General features: G+C 41.3%; 1 protein-coding gene across 2 annotated transcripts in view; it reads right to left on the reverse strand.

Annotated features, from left to right (window-relative positions):
* Window positions 1-240: 240 nt before the first annotated feature.
* EFNB2 (ephrin B2) overlaps window positions 241-26,082 on the reverse strand; it is a 54,924-nt gene continuing 29,082 nt past the window's right edge. Inside the window, exons 3-5 of one of the 2 annotated variants that reach the window (XM_035115091.3) lie at window positions 7,100-7,192; window positions 6,213-6,326; window positions 241-4,086 (exon numbers count right to left, since the gene is read on the reverse strand). In XM_035115091.3, coding sequence (XP_034970982.1) covers window positions 3,704-4,086; window positions 6,213-6,326; window positions 7,100-7,192 — 590 coding nt within the window. In that variant the 3' untranslated portion in view covers window positions 241-3,703. The remainder of the gene's footprint in view (window positions 4,087-6,212; window positions 6,327-7,099; window positions 7,193-26,082) is intronic. The other variant, XM_035115092.3, reaches the window with a different exon arrangement.

Genomic DNA, 26,082 nt, shown 5'->3' on the forward strand with positions numbered 1-26,082 from the left:
TACTGTACAAAGCGGAATATAAAATCAATCGCCCTACTCAGGACACCCACAGGCCAGGCCCCCCCTGCATGCAGAGCCAGGAAATTTGATCACAATGGAATGTAACACTCTTGCTGGTCAAGGTTCCTTCGTCCTGGCTGGGGTGTGGAAATGGGTGTCTCCAAACTCCCCAGTGGATATGGCCCAAACTGAAGTGGGTGAGCAGGGGGGCAGGGAACCAAATAAGATCCGTAGAAGGCATTGTTTCCATAGGAAAAAAATATTTTATTTTTTTAAAGAACAAATTCAGTTTGAAACAGATGTGGAATGTGAATTTTCATAGATTTCATTTTCTGGAAGGGGCTAACTGCAATGTAGAACAAAGGCAGATTTCAAATCTATGACACTCTAGGGTTTTTTTAAAAAAAGAGAGAGAAAAAAATATTTATAACTCAAGCATAATACTGTGTTACTTACAAACTGGACAAAAGAATTCTTAAATAAATATTCATGGTACACAATTACAGCACAAATATGCAGCAATTTGGCAACCTTTTTTATACCTTATCTCTTTTTTTCCTGGATACTGTGCAAAGGGGAAATGATACGGCCTTTAAACAAGCTGTAGCTAAATACATAGCAAAAAGTCAGATTTTATACAAAACATCTCGCTTAGACTTTATTAAAAAACCAATGTTGCTCTATATACACAATCTGGTTAAGAAAAGATGTTTATTCTCGTTTCCATGTGTATTTTTAATTTTATATTTATTTAAAAAGGTGAATAAGGCTACTGTAACACCCCCCAAATCCATATACAGTAAATCTTGAACTTATTTACAGCATCTTCCACTCTTTAGACATGATGGTGTAAATTTCAAAAAGTTAGGTGATTCAAGGGGCAACACAAGCAAGGCATTTAACAGTAACTTTTCAAAGCTGAACCAAACACCAACTAAAAGGAACAGTTGGTAAGATTGTCATTATTCTGCACAAAACACAACACAGATACACAGGGCTCTTCTTTTCTTTGTTCCTCACCCCCCCCAAAAAAAACACGGTTGCAGGTTGTTGCTTCTCCTTCTCCACTGATTCATCCAATATTCCCCCCTCGTAAAGTTTAGTACATGATCAGAATGTAACCAACAAAACATACTCTCGATTAAAACAAAAACAAAAAACAGGGCCCATCTATTAACTCTCTTCCCACCCCCACCCCCAAAAAAATCAAATCTTAATGACTTACAAGGGGAAAAAAAATATTTCATGGATGGATTCACAGAAAGGAAGGCTTTAGGAAAGAACTACATCTGTATTGTAGCTGGTTACCATGGTAACCTCTCACAGAACCATGATTCTCTTCCACCCCTCCCTTCCTCTTTGCTTCTCCTTGGACCAACATCATTTTCAGGTTCAGGAAATACAGAGAGTAATCATTTCTATGACAGTACTTTTTTTCTCCTTCTTCTTCTTCACGTGCTCAGTGGAGGTTCGAGAACCTTAAAATGCTGTAGTTACATGTTCTTTCCAGTCCAGAAAGTGAATCGTTGCTATGGTAACAGGACTATGTGAAAAGACATCTATTTTGCATAGCACATAAAAAAGTAGATCTCCCCTCCCACCCTCCCCCAGGGTATAAGAGGTTGGAAGGAGGACAGCAACCATGCTTCAAGCAGAAACTCTATAAACTGAAACTCTCCGTATTTTGTGACCAGCTGAATTGACTCCATCTTGTAAGGCAAAGGGGCGGGAACAAAACAGGGACATAACACAGAAAAGAAAAAGAAAGAAAAAGAAAACCCACATCAGAACATCCGGTTGTTAAATACATGATGCAGTTACGCCAATTCTGTGATATTTTGGGGTTTGTATCTCCTAGTCTATGAGTTATGCAAGACAGCTTAGACTGAGGGCTTTGTTATTTTCTCAGTATTCTTTTTTTGGAGTGAAGCTATTTCCCCCCCCCCAAAGAAGGCTTGCCCAATCATTTTGCTTTAACCCTGACAATTTAAGGTTCAATTCATTGCCACAGATGAACTTCACATCTTCTGGTGTAGAGTCTGTGCAATCTCTCTCTCTAGATATATATATATAGATATATATATTAGTAATCATAACAAAATCTGCTACTTTATATTCCATGGGTTCTATACACCTACTATAAATAAGCCATACCTTACGTCTCCCTCTCATGTGTCTAAATGTATTGCATCTTTACTGACCGTAAGCAGTTTACCATATGTGCTTTAACTCTGAAAGAGAATACCCCAGATAGCAGCAGTGTCCGGAGTACGTACAGGGTTCCCTTGCAAATGCATTGCCAGAAACAAGGCTTGATCGGAGGAAAAAATAAAACCCTGATTAATATTCAGAGATGAGAATGCTTTCTTTTTAGGTGATGGAATTATAGCCCTCTTGACTTTTAAGCATGTGATTTTTCTATGTCAGATGTTGCTGTTTTCTTAAACAAATTTCCCCCTGTCCTGTGATTAATTAAAAATGTGATAAGCATAGGAGCAGAGTCTGCTTTTTTATTTTTAAAATAAAGAAAGAAGGAAGGAAGGAAAGAAAAAGAAATGTCATTTGAAACAGACCGAGATTTTGCTACAGCTAGTTCAAAGCTGTACATCTTATTGCTGGCACAGTAAGTACCCCAGCAGTCCTGCCCTCATATATCACTATTGTCTTGTCTCCCAGGCACGTCCATTTACTTACACTCTTTGTCCTACTTTAAAGGGAGAGAACTATTCTTTCCCACACATTGCTATTGGAGAACAACCTTGGCATCGTTCAAATGCAGACCCTTTTCAGCTGCTTGTGTTGCTGTGTGTTCTAACTTGCTTCCTAGAACTCCAGATATCAGAAGTGCTGCGCTGCCTAAATTGTCTGGCTTGGCCCAGTTGATATTCCAGAGGCAACAACATTCGATCAGCCCTTCCTCCTCATATTCTTGGCTCTGCTGGCAAGCTAGCTTCGGGACGGAAGATTCCTTTATTAAGCAAGCCCAGTTCCACCCTCCCCTCCCCACCCCACCCCACAAAGCACTAATCATTCAAGTGAGGCTGCTACCACCAACGGATGGTGTATGGAATGGCAAAAATAAAATAATAATAATAATAATTATATGCTTTCCAGTAGTGATGTAGGTTGAGGAGTGTGAATGAATACTAGTGTGGAGAATGCTACCCGGCTGAAGTAAAATGCATCAGGGACTGACTAAAAGCAAGAAGGATGATTAAAAAGTCTTACTTAAAAGCAGGTCTGTATGACAAATCCGCAAGCTCTTAAGAGTACACACAAAGTCACAGGGCTGCTTCAAGCTTGGTGACTTCCGACTCCCTCCCCAAACGCCTAAAAACCATTAGCATCCATGAGTTGCTCCATCTTCCCTGGGCTTTTCGTACGTGTCTGGATGCCAGCAGCACATGGCTTAGGAGGTGATGAACGTACAGCAATGGGGGCAGGTATCTTCTATGCAAATCCTTCCAACTTCCAAGTAAATGCTTGTTCACCAAGGCAGGAATTCTACAGGCTAGGGAAGCTGTCCATCTCAAGGTGGCTCTCTTGTCACAGGGTGGGGCTTGCCGTTCCCTCCGCTGCACCTGGTCCAGTAACCAGGGCAGGGGCTCATCACAACACCCCACCCCACCCCACCCCCCGCGTCATGGATAGCATTTTGACCAGAGAGAGAGCTTCAAAAAAAAGGTACCGCGCTGAGTGCTCATCAGACCTTGTAATAAATGTTTGCTGGGCTCTGAGGGGGCATTTCTTGAACGATGTACACTGGGTGTCCATAGTCACCGCTGACTTTTTCATAGTGTGGGCAAAAGACACTATCTGCAGTCCTCAGAGGAATGATAATGTCACTGGGTTCAGACCCATTGTTGTTCCCACTGCGTTTTGGGGTGGCTAATGTACTAAGTGACAGTGTTGTCGTGTGCTGGGGAGAATGCTTCCTGTGTCTCCGCCGATACTTCAACAATAGAACCACCAGAGTTATGATGATGATGAGGAATATGATGGACCCTGAAGCTATCCCTGCGAATAAGGCCACCTCTGAACCAAGGATACTGGAATGTCCAGCCTTGCTTCCATCTGAGTTGGGACCTAGGGATAAAGTTGGAAGGAAGGGGGCAGAGGGGAGAGACAGAGACAGAGAGAGATCTAAGTTCAAAATGATCATTGTCCCATCACCAGTTTGCAGCACTGAAAGACATCTAGGAACAACCAGCCACAAGTCAGCCATTCACATTCAGCAAGGCGCTTGTGTCTGTTTCTCTCACTTTTATGTTGCTCCCAAACCACACTGTGTTCTTTTCATCTATCATCACCCATCAGCAGCAAGGACTGGCACTGACAAGGCAGCCTTTGATGCACACCATGTCTTAACAGATGTTGGTCAGCTCAAAGCAGCTAATAGGGATAAAAACGGGGGGGGGGAGGGAATTCTCAAGACTCACTGTTCCCCTGCCACTTTCTTTTTCAAACACTAATTTGAACTAAACTTTGCCATTGTGCGCTTAACCTCTGTCTGGAGATGAATCTGTGTTGCCAGGTGGAAAGCAGGTGGAAATGCTGAAAGACCCCAATAGATATTGCTTCATTTTGTTGCGTTTTGGTTTTTTAACTATGGTTTAGTTAAAACAGGGCTGGTGGGAACAGCTTCAGACGGATGCCAAAGAGGGTCTAGCCTCATCCTGGATCAATCAGCTCACACAGATCTGCTAGGGCAGAGATGGGCACCTGCTCTGCCCTTCTGTGTAGAATCCAGTGGAGCAAATTAGCCCACTAGATCTACAGAGGCCAGCAGGGGTGAGTGCTGGTCATAGCTGGTAGCAAGGGGGCTTTGCTGGGAACAAGATTCCCATGTACCTGCAGCTAGAATAGCGGTAACAAGGATGCAAACTGATATGGAGCTCACACAGCAAGCATGTTTTAAATTAAATCAAATTTGGTGCTTTGTCGCTGAGAAAACCTTTAATAGGTTTTGCTGCAACTTGATGCCTATTTTCAAGAGAAAATATTGCTGTGGAGGCTAAATTTGGGTAGAAAAATCCTCCCTTAGCACAAAATTGCTGATGCCTGCTCAAGTAACTGACAAGCAAAAGATTTAATAGCATAATGGCAAATAATGGTGTGCAGGTTAAGGAGTTAAAAAAAAAACACCAACGATGGCACTGAAGTCAACTGAAGTCATAGTCTGTGATTCTTCTCCTCACTGACTTCCCCTCGCTATTCTTCCTCATTCAAGTGAAATAAAAAGAAGAAACTTACAGTGGTGGCCCATGCGGTGGTTTGCGAGGTGAAAGAGGTGGCAATAGCGGACAAGGGGACTTCCTACCCCTATCTGCCAATGGCAAGGCAGACATGGGATGACACAGCCAGAACTGTGCAATCCCATGGCTGTCTGAGTGGGTAGATGTTTGCCCAGCCATAGGTGAGGGTAGCTGATGTCATCACGATGACCATACCCCTTGCACAACGTTTATGCAATATCCCGTACCTCTACTGCCACCTTCAGAGAAGTAAGAGCAGAAAGGCTGCTTCCCCCTCCATATATGTGCTGCGGGATACATCTCACCCCGTGAACCACCTCAATGGCTGCTACTGCTATTTTTGTCATTCTGACATTTAAGATAAATACTCGTCTTATACTCATCCAAGAATCAGCTCAGTCATTATATATTGCTTAGATGAGTTATTCAGAGTGCCAATGTGATCAGCCAGAGGATGACAGCAGTAATTATACATGTTTTAAAGCAAGCCTGATAAGTGCTAATGATGAACTCTTCATAAATACTGCCAGAAGACAATGGCTACAATCTAGTGCTCAGTTAAGGATCCTTTAGTTGACTTCAATTAGGCTTGAGTCAAGTGTGCTTAACCATGAACTGGATTGCAACCAATGACCACCAAGTCATCTCTCTTCCTGTAAGCGTGTTATAACTACTTCGATTCCTCCCTCTCTCTCTCTCCCCTTGTTTTTGAAACTAGCAGTATTTCCAGATGGAACAATTCCATTTCTATGAAATGCAAATGAAGAGAGGCTTACTTTTGCAGAAGTAATGATCTTTGACCTCTCACACACTGGTACGCATGCTACCTCTCCCTATGCAAATGCTTGCTTTTGTTATTTCTTATTATTTAATAAACCCTTAATGATGGGAGATAAAATGTATGAGAAATAGCCTTTAAAATCACCTCCTTCAAAATCTAAAAGCTCTCCTGTTTACCTGCATGATCCTTTACAAAGGGACTTGTTGTAGAGCTTTTCCCGTTGGTACCAGCTTCCTGTTCCGGGCGTTTAGTTGGATCAGCATTATTTGGGGACCCACCAGAATTGGGAACTGAAACAACACAAATGATTCACTACAAACTAACAATAATGTGCTTTATAAGCTGGTTATCAATTTTCACGAGGCATGAATGGCTTTGAACAGAAGATCCTTTATGCAGGAATACAAGAAGATATGAGAATGTAATTTTCTCCTTTAAAGCAAGCAAGAGAGAAAAAGCTATAGAGTTATTTCAGAGATTTAGATTGTGAGGCTAGTGGCAGAAAATGAAGGGGATTCCTGAAATTGGCAGGAAAACCTTTGCAGATGACATTTCAGCATAGCAGGCAAGTTGATTGACTACTAAACCAACCTCTAATTAGAAGGAATAGGTTTTTTTTCTGCACAATAGGTTATCTGTATATGAGAAAAGGACAATGAACAAAACCCTCTCTTCTTTAGGGAGGATTTGCCACAAGCAAATGAAGGGAGCATTAGCCCCCTTTCCTTTTCATTTGTTTCAAATAATTCTGAGCTCTGAAACTGTGCTTTAATGTTTAGAACGCAGGCAAGAATAACTGCAGCACATGTTGTTCATGGGTGACCTTTCTTTCCAAGGAGAGCTCTCCAATGAAGAGACCTTATTGCATTAACTCTCCTCCTGTAAAATCTGCCAGTAACTTAGGCGCAGAAAATAGGCTTTTGCCTTCAGAATCCAAAGAAAGGCAGGCTAAAATAGTCTCCGCTGTTTCATGCTGTTTCACCTTATTAGCAGAAGCTGGGACACTCAATGGGGCCCAGGGGCTGATCAAAGTTGTTTGATGAAAAACACAGATGGTCTTTACCTTGTCCAACCTTCATTAGGATCTTCATGGCTTTTGTCTGACACACCCCTCCCTCCTGGTTATCCAGGCCTTCCAGTGATCCATTAGATGTTGCTGATTGGAAAAAACACAAACACAGAGTGAAAGATTTCAGGATGCCACCAGGTGAAGTTACACACAAAGCAAGAGTACCTGAAAATAGATGTTATCTGTTCAAATTCACTCCTGCTGTTCAGGTTTACCCAGAAAAAAAGTTGTGAAATGCTCGACAGCCAGGCAAACAGAGCAGACTGTGTTGTATACCTAAAGCTGGAACGCATTATCGGGTTTCTAACTTATCTAGGCACTTTTCTTTCATGAACAATTGGCTGTCTTGTTATTATGCCACTGGTTGAAAGAGTAGACGGTTCTCCACACCTATACCTACACTGCCCTGAAAAACTGGGAGTTGGCTGGAAAGAAAAGGGAGCCTTGCCAGCCTCGGCAGAGCAAGTAACTTGCATTCCTCTCAAGCCAGAGAGCCCTACCGATTGAAAAAATGGAGGTGTTGGGATGGCAGCAGAGCTGTGCTATGGGCGCAACTCAGAATTTGCAGTTTCTCATTTGTGTACTCTAGCACCTGTGTGTATATCACTTGGACTAAACCCATCTGCATCTATTTCCATTTCTGCCTTCACCTGAAGGGCAGGGAAACTGTGGCCCAGGATGCTTTACGAACTCCCAAGTCGTAAACTTTTCAAGAAACTGATGCACACACTCAAGCAAAAAGCATACAAAATGAAGACTCAAAGGCAGCTTTTCATTTCTGCTTCCTTAGCTTGCCTAACTCATCAGGGAAATATTCTACCTATCCATCTCCCCTTAAGGGCAAATAGAATTTGGCAAAAAAAATCCCACTGCAGCAAATCCTCTTCCCAGAGACCAATGAACACTCCCAAATTCTAGGGGAAGTTGCTGATCAGCTGAGAGCCAAAAGGGAGGGGAAGATGTCACCGGAAAATTGCTCAAGAAAGCTGCAAGAAGAGTGGGATTGGACTGGGGAGGGGGCTGGGTTAGCTCTTGTTATTTTAATTATCAAGTTGCAAGGCAGGGATACTCAGAAGGCATGGAACCTGCAGGTCCCCATTTTAATTCATGGGACTTAGAGAACTGGCATTATTTATCACAAGGATTTTGAAGTTGCAAACAATATTTCATGCACTGAGCAGAAATAGCTGTGCAGACTATCTATCTTGATGAATAACGTCATGACAACTTTTAATATTATTAACTGATTATAGCCCTAATAAATCTGGTATCAACATTATTGGGGGGTTTCCCCAGTACTTTCTCCTACCCTAGTGCTCTATAGCCTTTCCAAGGCACATTTGCATCAACATCTGATAACTTACTAAAATATTAAAGGAAAGGAAAAAGCCATGAAAGTCCTTGCAGGGGGTTTTCATGAAGAAAAAGCAATTAAGCGGCACTTCTGGTACTAAGAAGAATCTCCTTTTCATCTAATTTAGATATGGCCCCATAACTCCTTCTTTTTCTTAGAAAGATGTACCTTATATGCATTCCAGAGTTCCTTCATACACCCGGACCCCCTTTCACTAAGTGTCTTCCCAGCCCCATGTTGATATTTTTCTTTCTCTAATCTTCTCACTAGCTGCAAAAACTATGAACCTTTTCCTTCCCTTTGATCTAGTTCCTGCTTTTGTTCTACTTCGCCCTCCTTGTGGGTGTAACATAATTCCTCACTACATGAACTTCCTTTCTGCAGCTCCCTCTCATATTATCCTTGTAGCTGAGCTTGCCCAGGCATCCCGGGCTAATTCTGGCTTTCCATCTCACACAAAAGTTACCGTAGCTGGCCAAATTTCACCTCTTCGTTTTCTAACTCCTTGCATGTGCATTTTTAAAGTGAGAAATTTGGCTTGGGAAAATTGTGCACATCTGCGGGGACAAGCACAGAAAATAATGGAGATGTATAGCTTTGTTTTGTTGAGATCTTTTTCTCCCCCTCAGAGAAAAGAAAAATCAATACTAAGAACCAGTTTGGGACATAAATCAAATGCATCTTTTGCTGTGTGGTTTTTTTTATGACCTCTTTGTTTCTGTCCTTGTAATCTGTACACTGGCCAACAGTGTACAGAAATACTGAAATAGAGCTTCGGTAGAGAAAATAGCAAATAAACAGTGACCATCCTGCTCTTTAATACTAAGCTTCAGGAATTCAACTGCCTTTAGCTGCCTTTTGCAGATTAAAACGTAATAGAGTCAGACTGCAGTCGGTGTCTTTCTACACTGTAAATAAAAAAAGAGAGAGAGAGACCATCTTGTTTAACCCATGATCTAAGCAATGGCAATGCAACTTAAACAATTCACAGCTTAGCCTCTGTATGACACAGCAAAGAACACTGCAGACGACGAAATCTCAAAACTAGTGCCACAAAAGGAATATAGGAGTTGTTATACCGCTGCGCTCCTAAAGGATCCCTGGGTGCCTTACATCTTTAGAATCAAAGTTGCAATGCTGATCTCGCCTAAGTCCCTGATGAATTCTAAGTTACCGTGAGGAACACTAGGCTCATGAGGACAGTTGAACATTTGTTGGCAAATGAGAATGCAGTGAAAAGGCTTTGTGCTGACAATTAAGCAACAGAAACTCTCTGTTGCTGCAGCCAATAGCTCCTTTTGGAGTTATGTTTTCGCTGGGGAACCGAGATATTGATAATTTGGGTTGAAATAAAAACCAGGCACCTATATCGCCTGCATTCCTCATTTGCCTGCTTTTTATGGTGGTGCCCTTTTGGCGTGCGCTGCAGCGTTAAAAAACCATGATGATGGGATGCATTTTTCCAGTCATCAACACGTCTTGGGCAGCATTTGCCTGGGATGAAACTCTGCGTGTTGTTTGAAGCTCCTGATAGCTGGTGAAAAAGGAATGTATAAACAACAAGAGAAAACGCCAAGATAGTTTGACCTTATTAAAATATAACTGTCATATTCTGAAACATTTATTCCTTTCAGCTAAATATATAGATTTTTTTTAAAGTGACTCCATCATAGCCCTAAACCAGCTGAGCAGCCATGGGCAATTCATTTTCTTATTCTCCAATGAAGGCTTAAAGGACACATCAACAAGGGCATTAAATGCCTCTCTTAAAGAAGAACAGAATAGCAACAAGGATCTCTTGACTCCACTGAAATAAAACTAAGTCCAGCGCCACCCAATGGCCAAGCTATGCAATGACATTATCCACATCCGTATAAATGAAAACATTACTTCACCATAGGGCAGCTGACAGTCCTCACATGGTCTAATGTTGGCACCATAATAAAAACTGAACTATCATAGTAACTTGTCAAAGGAATTCCCCTCCCCCTCTAAAATTGCATTTACTTAGGAACAGAACAGTGGTCTGTCCTCCTTTTGCTAGTATCACCCAGCAAACTAAAGAAGCTGAACTCAGGCTCCCAACATGGATGAAAAGGTCTAACTTGCTTTTCTATGAAATCAGAGCCATTTCTATTCCATGTAAGTAAACAGTAAGGTTTTCACTGACATAAAAACAAATTCATCTCTCCATGTTTAAATCTCTCTCTCTCTCAGTCATAAATGTGGAAGGGACCCTGAGGATCATTAGTGCAGGCATGATCCGTAGCTAACAGGACCAGTGGTCGGGGAAGATGGGAATTGTAGTCCAAAACATCTGGAGGGCCAAAGTTTGGGGATGCCTGATCTAGTGTCACCCCCCCTGCAATGCAATAATATGCAACTGTCCCTTATGGGGATCGAACCTGCAACCTTGGCATTATCAGCACCATACTCCAACCAACTGAGCTATCCAGCCCTGTCTCATTCATATCTCAATCTCAATATTGTTTATTACTGAAAAAACTTGTTAGGTAGAAAACCACAATTGGAAGCCCATTTGAATCAGTGAATAACTAACACTAAAGAAAATAAATAATTCAGAATAATAATAAAGCTGAAGACAAAAAATGTCGTTTGCCCCAAAAAATTCACCTAGTCTCCTACACAATTTGTGACTGACCCTGTCAAGGCAAGTCTCATATCACTATGACTGATACTGCTTTTGCTCTTGGAGCATGTTCTGAAGTTTCTTTTTTATACTGTTTGTATTCTAGATAGTTGGGGACAGTTGTGCCTGCCTGGAGTGCTTCGTTTTCAGGCAGATAGCTGGGGTATAAATTTTCAATAAATAAATACCAGTCCACTGAGGACGTGATGAACCTCCTGCTTTTGCTGCCCATGTAAGTTAGCAAAACTGGCCACATATGTACTCACTAGGCTGCATTTTGCTTAGTGAGTTCCGATTTCTGCAGGCTGATACATTCCCCCTGCTGCTTTTATGTTGGTTTTAGTTGCAGTGCTTGTTGTGACCTTGACTGTCTTGATTTAAAATTGGTTTTAGTATTTCTATCATTTAAATTTTGTACTGTACAGTACTTGCCTTTTTATTTCTGTAAATCGCCCAGAGATAGAGACAAAATATCAATGTAATGAAACTGGTGTAACATGTTTTTGTCACTGTTGTGTTATTTTGTCTCAATATCCCGACTTGTATACACTGAAGTTAAAGGAATTATATTTCAAGAAAGCAGGGTTTGCATGATTGTTCCTTGTTTTTGCTTTAAAAAAGATACATAATTAAAAAACACAATGAAAAATCTTCTGAGGGCAATGCAGAGAAATTCTAAAATACAATTCTAAACATGGTTTCAAGCTCAAGGACCATTTTACTTGGCTGAAAAAGTCTGGCCTTCAAAGGGTAATCTTACATTAAAAGCACTGAAAATCCCATAAACCAAGTTTTGATTCGTCACATTTATATGCTTCAAAAACCATGCCACCCCTGTTTATAGAATGAAGTGGGCTCACTCTAAATGCAGAGGAAAAGAAATCAGTGAGACAGACAGACAAGGAAGTTTCTGGGTTATGATTTCCATACAGTCCCCATGGAGCGCAAGTAATATTACATTTTAATACATCTTTATTTGATTGTTATTACTCTGCCTCCTGGGAGGCTAAGCCACTGCCTGGATCTTGGCTGTTTTCAACCCATCAAGTTAGTAACATTGCTCTAATCAGATGGTGAATTAAGCTGCTGGATTTGTGCCTGGATACAGCCTTTCATTCCCTAAGAGATTAGAAATGAAGCAAAGACACACACAAAATCAAGACACATGCCCCTCTTCCAAACAGAATGCAAAATTGCTTTGTAAAAGCAAGAGGAATGTACTGCAGTGAAGCCACAGACCCTAGGCATCGGCTACTGATTGTATTTTTAAGCGCTGGGTGATGGTGTCCACTTCAACCACAATCCCTCCCCCTTATATATTAATATTAATTATTTATTATTTAATATTAAATAATTTGAGCTAAGCTAACATAACTCAAGCAATCAGTTAAGATTCGATGTTAAAAAAATGGAGGATCTATTTATTTGCATTACCCTATACAAGCAGCCCTGTGAAACCAGTACCATACAACTGGAGAAGAAAAAATACTGGTGCTTTGAAATGCAGTTGAATTGCTTTAAATTTTGTACTGATCTCTGTGTGCATGCCCATCTTCCCCTCCATTTTATTTTCATAATAGCCTTGTGAGAGAGCTTAGGTTGACCCATCAACCACTGAGTTCCATAGCTGAGTGAGGATATGAACCCAAGTCCTTGTCTGATACTATAACTACTGCACTCTAGATATCACACACTCCCAGATGAGTAACTTAAGATGTGATTTTCCAGGCCCACACTGCCACACGAGTCACATGACATGCACACAAAATCACGGCCTTAAAAAGTGCTTTTTTGCAGGAAGAGATTGCAGCACCAAAATGGCCACTGTGTTCTCATGCAAAAAAACAATGGAATGTCTCGCTTTTATCGGAGCTGTTGGATTGTGAATACCATCCAAAAGCATTCACGGTACTTTACCTATATATTTGGTTGGTTCAGTTCCACAAGCTGCTTCTCGGTATTTGTTGTGAAGATACAGTGGTTTGCATCTTTTTGTTTTGTTGTGAAGATACAGAAGATGCAGTGGTTAAGAACTTAATTTGTTCCGGAGGTCCGTTCTTAACCTGAAACTGTTCTTAACCTGAGGTACCACTTTAGCTAATGGGGCCTCCCGCTGCCGCCACGCGATTTCTGTTCTCATCCTGAAGCAAAGTTCTTAACCCGAGGTACTATTTTTGGGCTAGCGGAGTTTGTAACATGAAGCGTCTGTAACCCGAGGTACCATTGTATAAACCTATTCTTGGCAGTGGTGGGATAACAAAGCTTAAAAGTTAACCATCTCCCACCCTGACCTAAACACACACACACACACACACACACACACACACACACACACACACACGGTGGTGGTAATGTGTCTTGGCCTAAGAACTAAGGTTTTTAAAAGATATGACAGTGTTTTGAATGGTTCTGTCTCCTCCTATAGTTCTCTTGTATCAGACCAATCAGGTTTTTGGAAACTGTTTACCAGAGGCAAAAATGAGATGAGCCTACAGGCCGTGAGCAGCATTACCTTCTTCCGACATTCTGGAAGTGGAGGGCAAGGTGAATATAATATGCAGTGCACACAGAGGTATAGCTTCTCTGAGCTTGGTATATGTGAGTAAGAGTAGCCCGGACAAAAGTTACCATGCCAAGGAACCTGCTGCAAGGTCAACAAAGTCTTCTCCTGGGAAAGCCAACTCTGGCTGCTATCCTCAACCCACCTCATCTTACTGTCTTCAGCAGCATTACAACCAAGTGGCATGTCATCTAAAGAACTGTCAAGGCTCCTCTAGATAGTTAAAACCCTATTTTCAAGAATTTAGGTTCTTAAAAATTAAGGTTCTTAAAAGCTTAGGCAACCTGCAAATGTGGGCTATTATCCAAATTTCAGCAAATGCTATCCTTAAAAGTCAGATCAGTTTTTTTAAAAAAGGAGGGGGGAGAAATCCTAAGGGGGGGGGATCACCAAAGCTTTAGATACAGTTATAGCAAAAAGAACTATTATTGATGCAAAGCTGTGCTTGATCTAATGTGAATTCACAGGATTATTGAGTCCAGGTCTTAACAAAAAATAGAAGAGTGTGTGTGTGTGTGTGTGTGTGTGTGTGTGTGTGTGTGTGTGTGTGTTTGCCATGGGATTGCATATCTATAATGTAGCTGCTGTCAGTTGCTTTTGCCTTCATTAAATGCTTTCCTTGGTAAAGCATCAAGTAATTGCTTCTTCTTACACATGTGTTATCTAATTTTACAAGACAGATTTAAAAATACCCGGAACCACACAGACTGAAAAACTACAAATCAAGGTGCTTGTTTCTGGAACAACTAAAAACTGCACATAAACCAGCTGTGGTGTTCTGAGCACAGTTTTTTTTAATTAAATGGTATTAAAGTTGCTTTTTTTCTTACACCAATCCTCTGATCCCAGAGCTTCGAGAGCCTGGAAGATGTAGAAGAAACTCATTTTAAGCACATCGAGTTGCTCGATTGCTGTGCTTGTTGATCCATGTCAAATTTACATTGGGGAAGGAGTGCGTTTCCTTGTTTGTTCATTTTCAACTAACAAAAATAAGCAACACGCCATTTTAAATTATACTGAATCCTGAATTCAAAGTGCTTTTTTTAATGGTATCACGAGGTGAATCAACACATAGGTCTTGCTGCTCCTAAAGAAGACATTTCTACTGCTGATTTAACATTATGCACATGCAACCAGGGAGCTGAGGACCAGAGGACTCATTCCTCCCATGCAGAAGGTCGAGACAATTCACATGTTTCCATACTTCCGAGACCATCAGTACAAGGGATGCCAGGGACCCCCGCCAGCTGATGACCTACCACCCCTTACAAGCCCACCCAACAATCACCTACTTCTCCATGCCCTTTGTCATGTGTGTCACATGTTTTCTTAAGACTGTAAACGTGACAAGACAAGTGATCATGAGCTCTCTTCTCCTGAATAGCCCCCTCCCACCCACCTTCACTCTGAGAACTGGGTTCCCATGTGTACTTTGCAGTCCATGCCTGGATCTGCTACATGACAGGGGAAGCAGAACAATCATGGCCCTCCATCACATGAAGAAATGCATGCAGCGTTCATTGGGAAAGGGTTATGGTTGCAAGCACAGGACGTCTCTCAGCTAATAGTTTTCTCCCCTTGAATCTCAAGATGCTCATTCAGTGGCACTAGGCCAGGCAGGAGACCAGAACATGGTAGCTTATTTCATCTGGGTGTCTTGGATGCACCTATTTGTATAGGGTGTCACTAATTCAAGTTAGAGCTCCACAGCTCATACCACCAACTGATGAAATATTACCCAGGGCCACAATGGTTTCACTAGTTTGTTGTTGTTGTTTTTACAGCCAAACCTTGTTTTTTTATGGAGTCTCTCCACAGGAAATGGGTTGCACAGTGGTACCTCTGGTTGTGAACGGGATCCATTCCAGATGTCCGGCTGGATCCCGAGGTTTTCGCAACCGGAGAAGCGGTAGACAACTTCTGCACATGCGGTGAAACACTTCCGAGTTTGCCACTTTAACAACCCAAAGTTTACGTTACCCAAGGGTAACGTAAGCCGAGGTGCTACTGTATTTGTTTTCTGCTCTACACAATAAACAGCCTCCACAAATGTTAACAAAGACCGCACAGCAATGACACCTGTTAGCTTAATCTATTGTGCAGCCTTTTTCTTGCCCTCCATATGGTCCCCTAAATGCCACACACACACACACAATTTTAAGTTTTTTTTTAATAATAATAATAATAATAATAATAATAATAATTGGAAGTCAACTTTATGAAGAGTGATAATTTACACAATCTATACGTTCCATTACAGCTAAGAGTTTTCTGCATTGTTGTTTCAGTTAGTATGTTCTCTCCATCAGGATTTGCCCCTGGGAATGTTTTCACAGCCTTTTGAGATGGGAAGAAAAACCAGAATTGTGTTCGTAGCAAGAGATAGTGCTGCAAAACTCCCATGAGAGTCAACACCAAAGTTCTCTGATCCTACAATGGACATGGACGCAAGTAGCTTTGCTGAAAAGAAGGTCAAAGCCCTTTTTAGAAGTGGAACAGCAGGATATAATTAGAAGCAGGGTGTTCCACCAATTCCAGTGGAAATGTACTCTTTTGTCTTTGTAAATTCAAAGCGTTTTTTTTTAAAAAAAAATTAATTTACTTTTAAAACCTGACCAAATCTCTGTTGATCTACCTTTTCTCCCATACTGTCTCACCACTGGGCACACCTTTGTATTGCTGCCCATATCCCCCCCCTTTTTTTGCAGATATAGGACAGCGAGTATGTCACTGTATCACAGGCACTAGCAATCTGCGAATACTCAAGCAGACCCTGCTCGTACTGCTTTCACAAATGGACTAAGAAGAGGGGAAAGGAGAATCACATTTCCTCAAAGGAATTTCCTTTCTTTTAAATGCTGGAAAAGATACATTATCCGGGGGGGGGATGAAAAAGGCACTCGGCTAAGGGGAAAGGAATCTGGATTTCCCCCAAACTTGTATGTTTTTCACCTGGAAAGGCCTTTATTGGCACAATGAAGCATACTGGGCATGGAGAGCTTACAGAATAACAATGGCTCCCCAGGAATTTACTTTTGGGCACAGCCATCCAAACACAGCATATACACCTCCTTATCCGAAGCTTACTGCTCACTTTAGCCAGGGTGAGTACAGCTGAGGGGCCTCAAGGATCACAGGGGATCTGCAGGGCTTTGGATCCAGGAAACTCAATGCTGCGAGCACTCTGACCAGAAACACCTCTTTTCCAGGACTCTTGTTGACTCCTGCCACAGTGGGAGCTTACCACCCTGTTAGGTACAGCTAAGGTAACCTTGGTGGAGGCACCACCCAAACACTGGCAGCACATAGAGGATGCTATGCAACATTGTGCCCTGCCATCACCATCAAAGGCTGGTGTCTAAAACAGACAGTGTGAAAACAACACAGGGCAGGAAATAGAGAATAAGATGGGCAAAGGTGTTGGTTGCAGCTCAGGATGACGATGCAAAGGTTAAGCCAAAGCCATACTGGAAAGAGTGGCATTTATCAAAAAGGCATTATCAACCTGCTCCCACAATATATGTGTTCTGAACATCTTATACCTGACTTTTCTGTGCAACTCAAACACTGCCCTTGAATATTTTTGAGTCACTGACACAATAAAAAGGAATCTTCAAGCTTCTATCCCCCCCTCTCTCTCACCAATACTGCAGTTTATGTGCTGAAATCCACTATGTTTTCTATAAACAAACCAATGGAAAAACCTGCCGGTTTTACATGCAGTTTCTTCATACTAGAAAGAGTTCTCTCTTTATATATTTTTATACCTCAAGCTTGGAAAGAGTCCAAGAAATACTTCCCAACCCCGTTCTATGATATTTTCTTAAACCTTCAGCTGAGCAAAAATGGATAAAACGAATTCGTATTTGAGTTACACCAATTGTTCTAAATGATGCATAGGCTTGTCCATGGGAAAATGGCTGCCTTAAGGGAGCCTGGGAAGATATAATCCATCAACAGATTTGCCCTCAACGATTTCCATCTGCATCCCCTAAATCTTCTACAGTCTGTTGCTAAACATCTCCCCTCCTTTCCCCCCTCTTAATAAAAAGGTTAGAATAAAAAGTTCCTGTGGGGGTGGGGGTGTGTGGAAAAAAAATATCGCAAACTCCTTGTGTGCAGTCTACTGTCACTAATTGCATGCAATGATATTAATGACCCAGTAATTGCTGTAAGAGTGGCACTGGAGTGGAAAACATCATCTTGAGGCAGGGTTCATCTCTAGGTGGTAGAACATCACCATTGACAGAGTTAATGCCTAGTGACATTTTAGAATATAACACTACAGATGAGAAAATGTGCCACTTGCACGGCTCTAATGGCTTAGATGGACATGACGTTATTTGCAGTGACCGCAAGAGAGTCCAGCAGTAACCCCAATGCAGTGACACAGTAAGGGTTTGCCCTACAGATGAACCTCATTCCTTTCAGGGGAGATATTCTCTACTATAACAATCTAGTGCAATTTTCCACATGTTTGCTTCAATAAAAGAATACCTTCATCTCCCGCTTTTACTTCTAGCACAAACAGAAGCAAGCTTTATTGCAGAACACAAAAAGCTATTTAGATCCTCTGGCCATTGTCTATCACACACACACACACAATGATTTGGCATTTTAAGTCTCCAGGTCAGTTATGGAGCCTATCGAGAAAGATAACACAGTTATTTTTTCCTTGCTTAACAATGAACAACATCCTTGTAATATTAAATAATATGAACAGAATATTATTTAATATTACAAGGAGGTTGCTTATTGTTTTCATGCTTTGCAAATGAAATTTTGAAAAGCAGTCAACAAGAGAAAGAGAGAAGTTCAGCACAGCTGTGGTTTTATGGGTATGTACTGAAGAGGTTTATGACCAGAGTTAAAAAATATTTTGATTAAGACTGATTTCAGAGGAATCAGATTTCAGTGGTATTTTGAATTTTGACCTCACTTCCCCACTCGAGTAGGGCAAAAACTCCAACCCCAGTGTGCTTCACAGAATAATATTAAAACAGGCTTATAAACTGGTACATGGATTACTGAATATGCATTAATACTTTTGCCTTTATCATTAAATTCCTTGTAGAAAAATGAACAATGAACAAAAAATCAAGTTCCTTGCGTACAAAAGGCAACACTGAGCAGCAAAGCTTTTCCTGCCAAGAATCTAAACCATGGGTAGGCAAACTAAGGCTTGGGGGCCGGATCTGTCCCAATCGCCTTCTAAATCTGGCCCACAGACGGTCCCAGAATCAGTGTGCATTTACAAGAGTAGAATGTGCCCTTTTATTTAAAATGCATCTCTGGGTTATTTGTGGGGCCTGCCTGGTGTTTTTATATGAGTAGAATGTGTGCTTTTATTTAAAATGCATCTCTGGGTTATTTGTGGGGCATAGGAATTTGTTCACCCCCCCAAAAAAAAATATAGTCTGGCCCCCCAAAAGGTCTGAGGGAAAGTTTGCTGACCCCTGTCTAAACCTTCATGACAACCCACTAGTTCATAATTTTCTGAAATTTAGAATTGGCTTTGAACAATGCAACCTACGTATAGTGCCTATCAAGCAGATAAGCAAGTTTTAACAGTATGCTCTGTACTGTCACATCCTTAAATATTTTAGGCAGAAATCATTGCCCTGGTAAATAAATTTAGCTTCCTGCTACATAATCAAATGCTGAAAACGGACACAAAACACTTTTTGAGTTTGCAGAAAAAGCGATAAGACGTCAACCCTCAAAAGTAGCAAGGGCAACACGCAAGCGGGGACCATCTCCCACACATTGGAAGCAGCGAGAGGCTCTGTTTGCAATACTCCCTCTGTCTTCGCCGGTGGGGAGGGGAGTATGGGAGAGCCACCTCTTTCTCCCAGAAGAAAGAATCAGCTCACTCGCCCCCCATTGCCTGACATGCTCTGTTTGCAGAACTCCTTTCCTCCTCTGCCAGCACAGGGAGCAAGCAACCTCTTTCTCCTGGGAGAAAGAGGTAGGGTAGCTTGCCTGCCCCCACCCCACTGGCTGAACAAACCCCTCTGCCACCCCTCCAGCATGTGCACACAAACCGGAAGGACAGGGCAAGAGAGTGGGACTTCTTTGCACACAAACAGAAGATCGGCGCTGTTAGCTGGGGAGCATGAAGCCTCCTTCTCTCCAACTGGGGAGCTCCAATGTTTCTCTGGGTTGCACACGAGCAGGAGAAGGATCATGGCTCCATCAGATAGGGGTGGAGGGGAGCACTTTAATGAAGCCTCCAACCTGCCACTGGCAAGTAGCAGAGGGACTCTGGAGAGGTGGCAGTTTCACCAGCGATACTGAAACCATTATCACAGACTGCCCCTCATATCAGTCCTGGGCCTAATTACACTTTAATAAAATATAATTGATGCATCATTTTTATGCAGAAAATGATTCAGTATACTGCTGCAAGTGGTGTCCCTTGATATTTTGAGTTGGCAACTACTTAAGCCTTGAAAAATTGCAAAATTGCACGTTACTCGTTTTTTCAGTCATTTCTACCATGGTACAGAAATAAGGGGGGGAATTAAATCAGTGCTCATTTTGGAATAAAAATTATTTTTGGCACAAGATTCCGATCTCTGTTAAATGAAACATAAATGAAATACATCAAGGCAAAAATTATATAAAAAATTTGCAGGTGGAAATCTATAAATGGGTTTTGCTGTATGTGGGGTTTGCTCCGATATCAATATTCATAATAGCACCATATCATCCCATATGTAATATAATATCGTATATACTAGAGTACAAGCAGACCCGAATATAAGCCGAGGCACCTAATTTTACCACAAAAAACTGGGAAGACTTATTGACTCGAGTATAAGCCAGTTCACCATACCACAAACTGGTGGAGGAGGAAGGAGCGGCCCGAAAGGGCTGCTCGTTCCTCCTCCTCCGCCTTTGCCGCTGTCGGAAATGTGCTTGGGTGGGACCCTCACTAGAGTATAAACTGAGGGGGCTTTTTCAGCATAAAAGTGTGCTGAAAAAGTCAGCTTATACATGAGTATATGCGGTATAATATGACTTCTGCTTGCCCATATCTATGTAAAGAAACATTAAGCACATTTCCAAAATGTATTATGTTGCTCATTTAAATTTATTATTGCTCTTCTTTAATGGGCCTACTCTTTAGCAGGATGCAAATGACTCCTTTTGATTTAATGAGAGTTCTTCAAATCCCATAGCAAGACGGAAGGGCCTTAGGGCACTCATTTTGCCAGAGTTTTACACCAGTAGTTAACTTTACACATGGGAGTAGTCCTACTTAAGTCACAGAGATGCTTTATATACATAAAATTAAACCTCTGTGTGTGTAAGCCTTTGTAACACAGTGGCTTAAGTTATTTATTTTGTTTAAAGCATTTTAGTTCATTTAATGCTAATCTACATAATGAATATATAAAAGCTCCTTAAGCAGAGAAATGGCTTTCTCCTTTGTGGCATCATTTTATCCTTGGCATTGTTAAATCATTTACAAAGCAGAGCGTGTGGGTGGGGGGAAAGCTATAAATAAACAGAAGCTGGAAATATTCAACTACATATGATAAAATATTAAAAACCCTTTCAAGTCTGAGCAATTCCTAAATAATCATTCTTCCTTTTCTAAGCAGTCACTCCTTGTTTCCTGTCTCCTTTCATATCTAGTACACATTAGAGTCTGGGGGAGGGGGGGTTCATTTTTCGCTCAGTAGTTCCCACCTATTAAGAAGCAAAGCCATCCTGTCGTCCTCTCATTTGCTACACTTGGGAATGAAGCAAGGGGTACTTACATATTTCCTGCTGTAATACCATTTCCAGCTAGTTTTAAATGAGATGAGCAGCCAGCACTCTGCCTAGATAATGGCACCTTAATATGAACAAAGGCAATCTACAGCAGCTATGTTCAGTTTATAGGACCTATGTGGATTGGGAAGGCAGACCCAGCAGACTGAGCCTCCATTATTACCCTCCCCAGCTTTGTACAGGAATCTGAAACTCTGCAAATCTTTTTTTGGGGGGGGGGGTAACCCAGTAATTTTATTTGTGCAAATTATATTCCACCACAGCTGAACAAGAGTCCCTTTAAAAGGCTCACAATAACTGACCACCTTATATCATCTTACAGTTAAGAGGGGCTGGCGGTAATTCATTTATTCTTCTGGAAGACGTAGGTAGGAGAAATAAAGCAAGGAATGCAATTTGCAGACTGTCAGCACGAAGGTGGCTTTCAAGATAAGAGTTTCCCTACTGCATGGAGGGCAGGCTATAGCCACAAATGTTCGGTTTCTGGAAGTAAACACAACTTTATTCTTTTAAAAATAAGGATGATAATGCAGCTGTGAAAAAAACAAATCAGCTCAGTCTATTGAAACAAAAAAGGCATACGGAATCAACTGAGAGAGTCTTGTTGGGCAACTGTTCTATCTTCAGAAACCGGTAATAACATACACACACACACACACACACACACACACACACACACACACACACACACACACACATATATATATATATATATATATATATATATATATATATATATATATATATATTGCAAAAAGAAGCGGAACTGTAGTTTCTTTGTTATGCCTCAATCCAAAAATGCTTCTTTATGTCTTTATATTACTTTACGCCACCCAGACATGAAAGTGGGAGTATATACATATTTTTATAAATAAAACTCAGGGACAGGATGAACCACCATTCCTAAGATTTGTCTCAAAAGAAAATTCATTTTTTCAGATAATGCTTTATCATCTGACATAGTGCACACCTCCTTCGACCACAGTAGATCCCCTGATATAGTGAACAAAATGGCCAAATGTTTTGTTCTGAGCTTGCCTGCTATTTTTGCCACGAGCCTTCCCCCCCTTTTTTTGTTTTTAAACTGGCCTGCTTCCCTGATATGTGCCTGTTCAGATGCTTAGCAAACACAAGCGGCACATGAATAAAATGTTGTTTGTTAGCTTCGTTTTGCAAAAGCGTGTTTTCTATTGCACAAATGTACCGTAATTTAGGAACTGACCAAATAACAATATATGTGTCTTAAGAAGGTGGAGACATCAAGCAGGGAACTGAAGACTGTCTGCTAGGAAACAAAACAACTTTATGGCGAGTTGAAAATTCCATCCGTTAAATAACTTGACTTTAACAAGAGACACAAAATACTCTTTTTAATACAGGCCAGGTTGATTACACCCCTCGACTTGGATCTTAGGCATGTTTTATCGGAAGTTGCTCAGAGTTTAGTGGGACCAGCAGACATAAGAATTTATTCCATCCAGGAGGATTTTCTGCTGTTGCTGCGAGTTCTGCATTGTGCATAACCTTTGTTTTTCATTCTGTTAATCTTAGTCAGAAGGCAGTTACAAAAATGGGTCACTTGAAACAGTTGACAAAAAAAGAAGGAAAGCCATATATTCTATTCTGCAAGCAAAGCCAATGGTTATCTTAAGAGTACGTAGACGGCAGCTCCAGATGTTAAACTGAATTAAACCATGGCGATGAAGCATGCCATATCAAATGCCATATCAGAAGCAAATATATTTTCTTGAGTGACTCTGTTATCACTACTCTTACATACTACGGAACCCACAGGAAATTATGTCTCCAACCCAAGAAAGGTTCATTTATGGTTTGGACTAGATCAGGCACCCCCAAACTGCGGTCCTCCAGATGTTTTGGCTACAACTCCCATGATCCCTAGCTAACAGGACCGGTGGTCGGGGAAGATGGGAATTGTAGTCCAAAACATCTGGAGGGCCGAAGTTTGGGGATGCCTGGACTGGATCAACATAGTAATGAGAGAGCAAATGAGATAGCTAATTAAGACCCATAATTAGCTGCCCATAGGCCCTTTGTGTGGAAGGGTGAGGCATAAATATAATAAATAAGCAAACTGAGTCATTAATTTAAATAAAAGGGAACAAGAATAAGGAATCAGAACTACTCTATTACCTCGGCTGAAAGATTTTGGCTCTCCCCAATTATGAACTAGTGTTGGCCGTTCCATCAGGCTAACTGAACAGTTTCTATCCCAGCTAGGCGACATGATAACTGTAACTTTATGAACTGATCCTTGAGCTCACCCCCCCTTCCTCTCCACATCCCATCCCATTTTTCTTACGTGTTGTGTCTTTTAGAGTCTAAGCGTGACGGCAAGGACTATCACTTATGCTAATCTTTCTTATTCTGAGAGCTTTTTTGGGATAAAGAATGGGACAGTTTTTTTAAAAAAAGAGCAGGTTTCAAAATAACCCTCCACCTCGACTGCAATTTGTGATGTGATGGAAGAGCTGCCCAGTTTTCAGGCTGGTGGAAAGTTGAGCAGGAAATGACCTCTGCTTCTTTCTTCCTTGGGCCCTGATTAGCTCAAGGTCCCAGAGGAATTCTCTGCTTCCTGTTCCCAGGTTCTCTTCCATTGGGGTGGGGTGGGGGAAGAGAGGCATCACAACAAGAGAAAGGGCCTCCATGAAAAAAATAATTAATGAGATAATCTATCCTAAAGTTAAGACTAATTCTGTACTGATTTAAGAAAATGAAGATGACGATGGTGATGGTGATGATGATGATGATGATGATGAAAGGTTAATTCCACGCACAAGCAACTGAGATATGCTTTCAACAGCTATTTATGTTTGGATATGGTCATCTACCCCATGTTTAGACTCTGTGGGATTTTTCCTCGCACCTGAATTACACCACAGGCGGAGCAGAGGCGTCAAGCCACAGAATAGGCTTGGAAACAGACTGAATTAAGGTAAATAAGTCTGAACAGGTTCTGTGAACATCTGAGCAAGTACTCACTCCTACTCAATAAATGTGCTGAGGATGGAACGACACACCAATTCCATTACTCATCCTTATTCCTGTCTTTCTTCTTATCTGGTGGCCACATCCTTTTTCTCCAAAGAATGAACAAGTGGTGCGGAAGCCACATTTCCCTCAGAAGCTCCCAGCATTACTTCGCTTCGGCCACATGTTTGTATCTTGACGCCTACAAATAATTACTTCAGGTATTTGTCGGATAAAGAAAGCTTTTGCATACTAATTTTTTGGTTGAAAAATGTATTCATTAAAAATACAAAAAAAAAGTCGTTGCTTTTGTCTGAGCACAGTTCATAATAGGTTTGGGGCTTTTCTTTCCTCAAGGGGAAAGGGATGAAGCTCAGTGGCAGAGCGTGAGCACCGCATGAAGAAGGTCCCAGTGTCAAGATCAGTGATGGCCAAACTTGGTCCTCCAGCTGTTTTGGGACTACAACTCCCATCATCCCTAGCTAACTGGACGAGTGGTCAGGGATGATGAGAATTGTAGTCCCAAAACAGCTGGAGGGCAAAGTTTGGCCATCACTGGTCTAGATGAACCAATGATTTGACTCTGTGCAAGACAGCCTCCTATCTTCCTTCCTAAGGGGAAGCAGTACCTACTGTTCCCCAGTCACATACCCTTCGTGGCAGGAACAATTATGGCTGACAATCCAAATATTCTTGGTGCTAATACAGGATCATAACTGGACATCTTGAGGAGTTGAGAAATGGAGGGAATTTCTACCATGTTGGTGTCCTATTTTTGTGAAGAAAATATATGCCTCACTAAGTTTCAGCTTTGGTCACAGGTGATCTGAAACCAGACCTTTAAGGCACCAGCCAATCATGCATAGCGTCCTGCCAGGACGTTCCTATTTCAAGTAATATGTCTTCCTGAGACATTATGATAAATCTTATACCATATCCGAGGCACCAGGCTGAAGGGACAGTGAATTCTGTAACCCCTAAAGAATGTTCTAATCCTCCCGGAAATGTAATGTCTATTATACCTTATTGCCATAATGAAATAATTATACAAAAATGAAGAAAATGAGTTCTACTTATGGATTTACTCTGAGGGATTACTGACACAGATACGACAAAGCTGACAGTCTACCATGAAGTTCCGTTTGTGTCCATAACTCTCAAGTCATAATTAAAATGGTGCCATTTATGTCACAGTTGGCCTACTGTGGAGAATTAATCCCCCTAGCATTAGATAACTGAAATATTTCATCCTCAGAACCAGCTATTTGAGCAAAGACAGACGTTTTTATGTTGCACTTTTTCATCAGGCCTACTGGCAACTGTCTCTGTTTTCAGCGCTGCACTTCTCACTCAAGCAAAATAGAAATTCCCTTGCACGTCTCTGCAAAAAGACACAGGCGACAGCAGGGAGCACTTCTGCATTTTTACCCACCAAGACAGTGCAGTGCATTTTTACAACATAATCTTACAATCCAGCAAATCACATTTTTAAATATTCCACATTCGTTAAATCATCAATTCTCTGATTGCTGCAGGTTTTAATTACACTGAAGTTGCTGCGACTCTTTTCCTGTTTCTTATTTACAAATGAATCTACTAGAAACAAGGAGAATGAATGTAACTTTGAAATAGCTATTTAC

Source organism: Zootoca vivipara, chromosome 4 (genome assembly GCF_965207765.1).
Source record: "Zootoca vivipara chromosome 4, rZooViv2.hap1.1, whole genome shotgun sequence".
Lineage (NCBI taxonomy): Eukaryota > Metazoa > Chordata > Lepidosauria > Squamata > Lacertidae > Zootoca > Zootoca vivipara.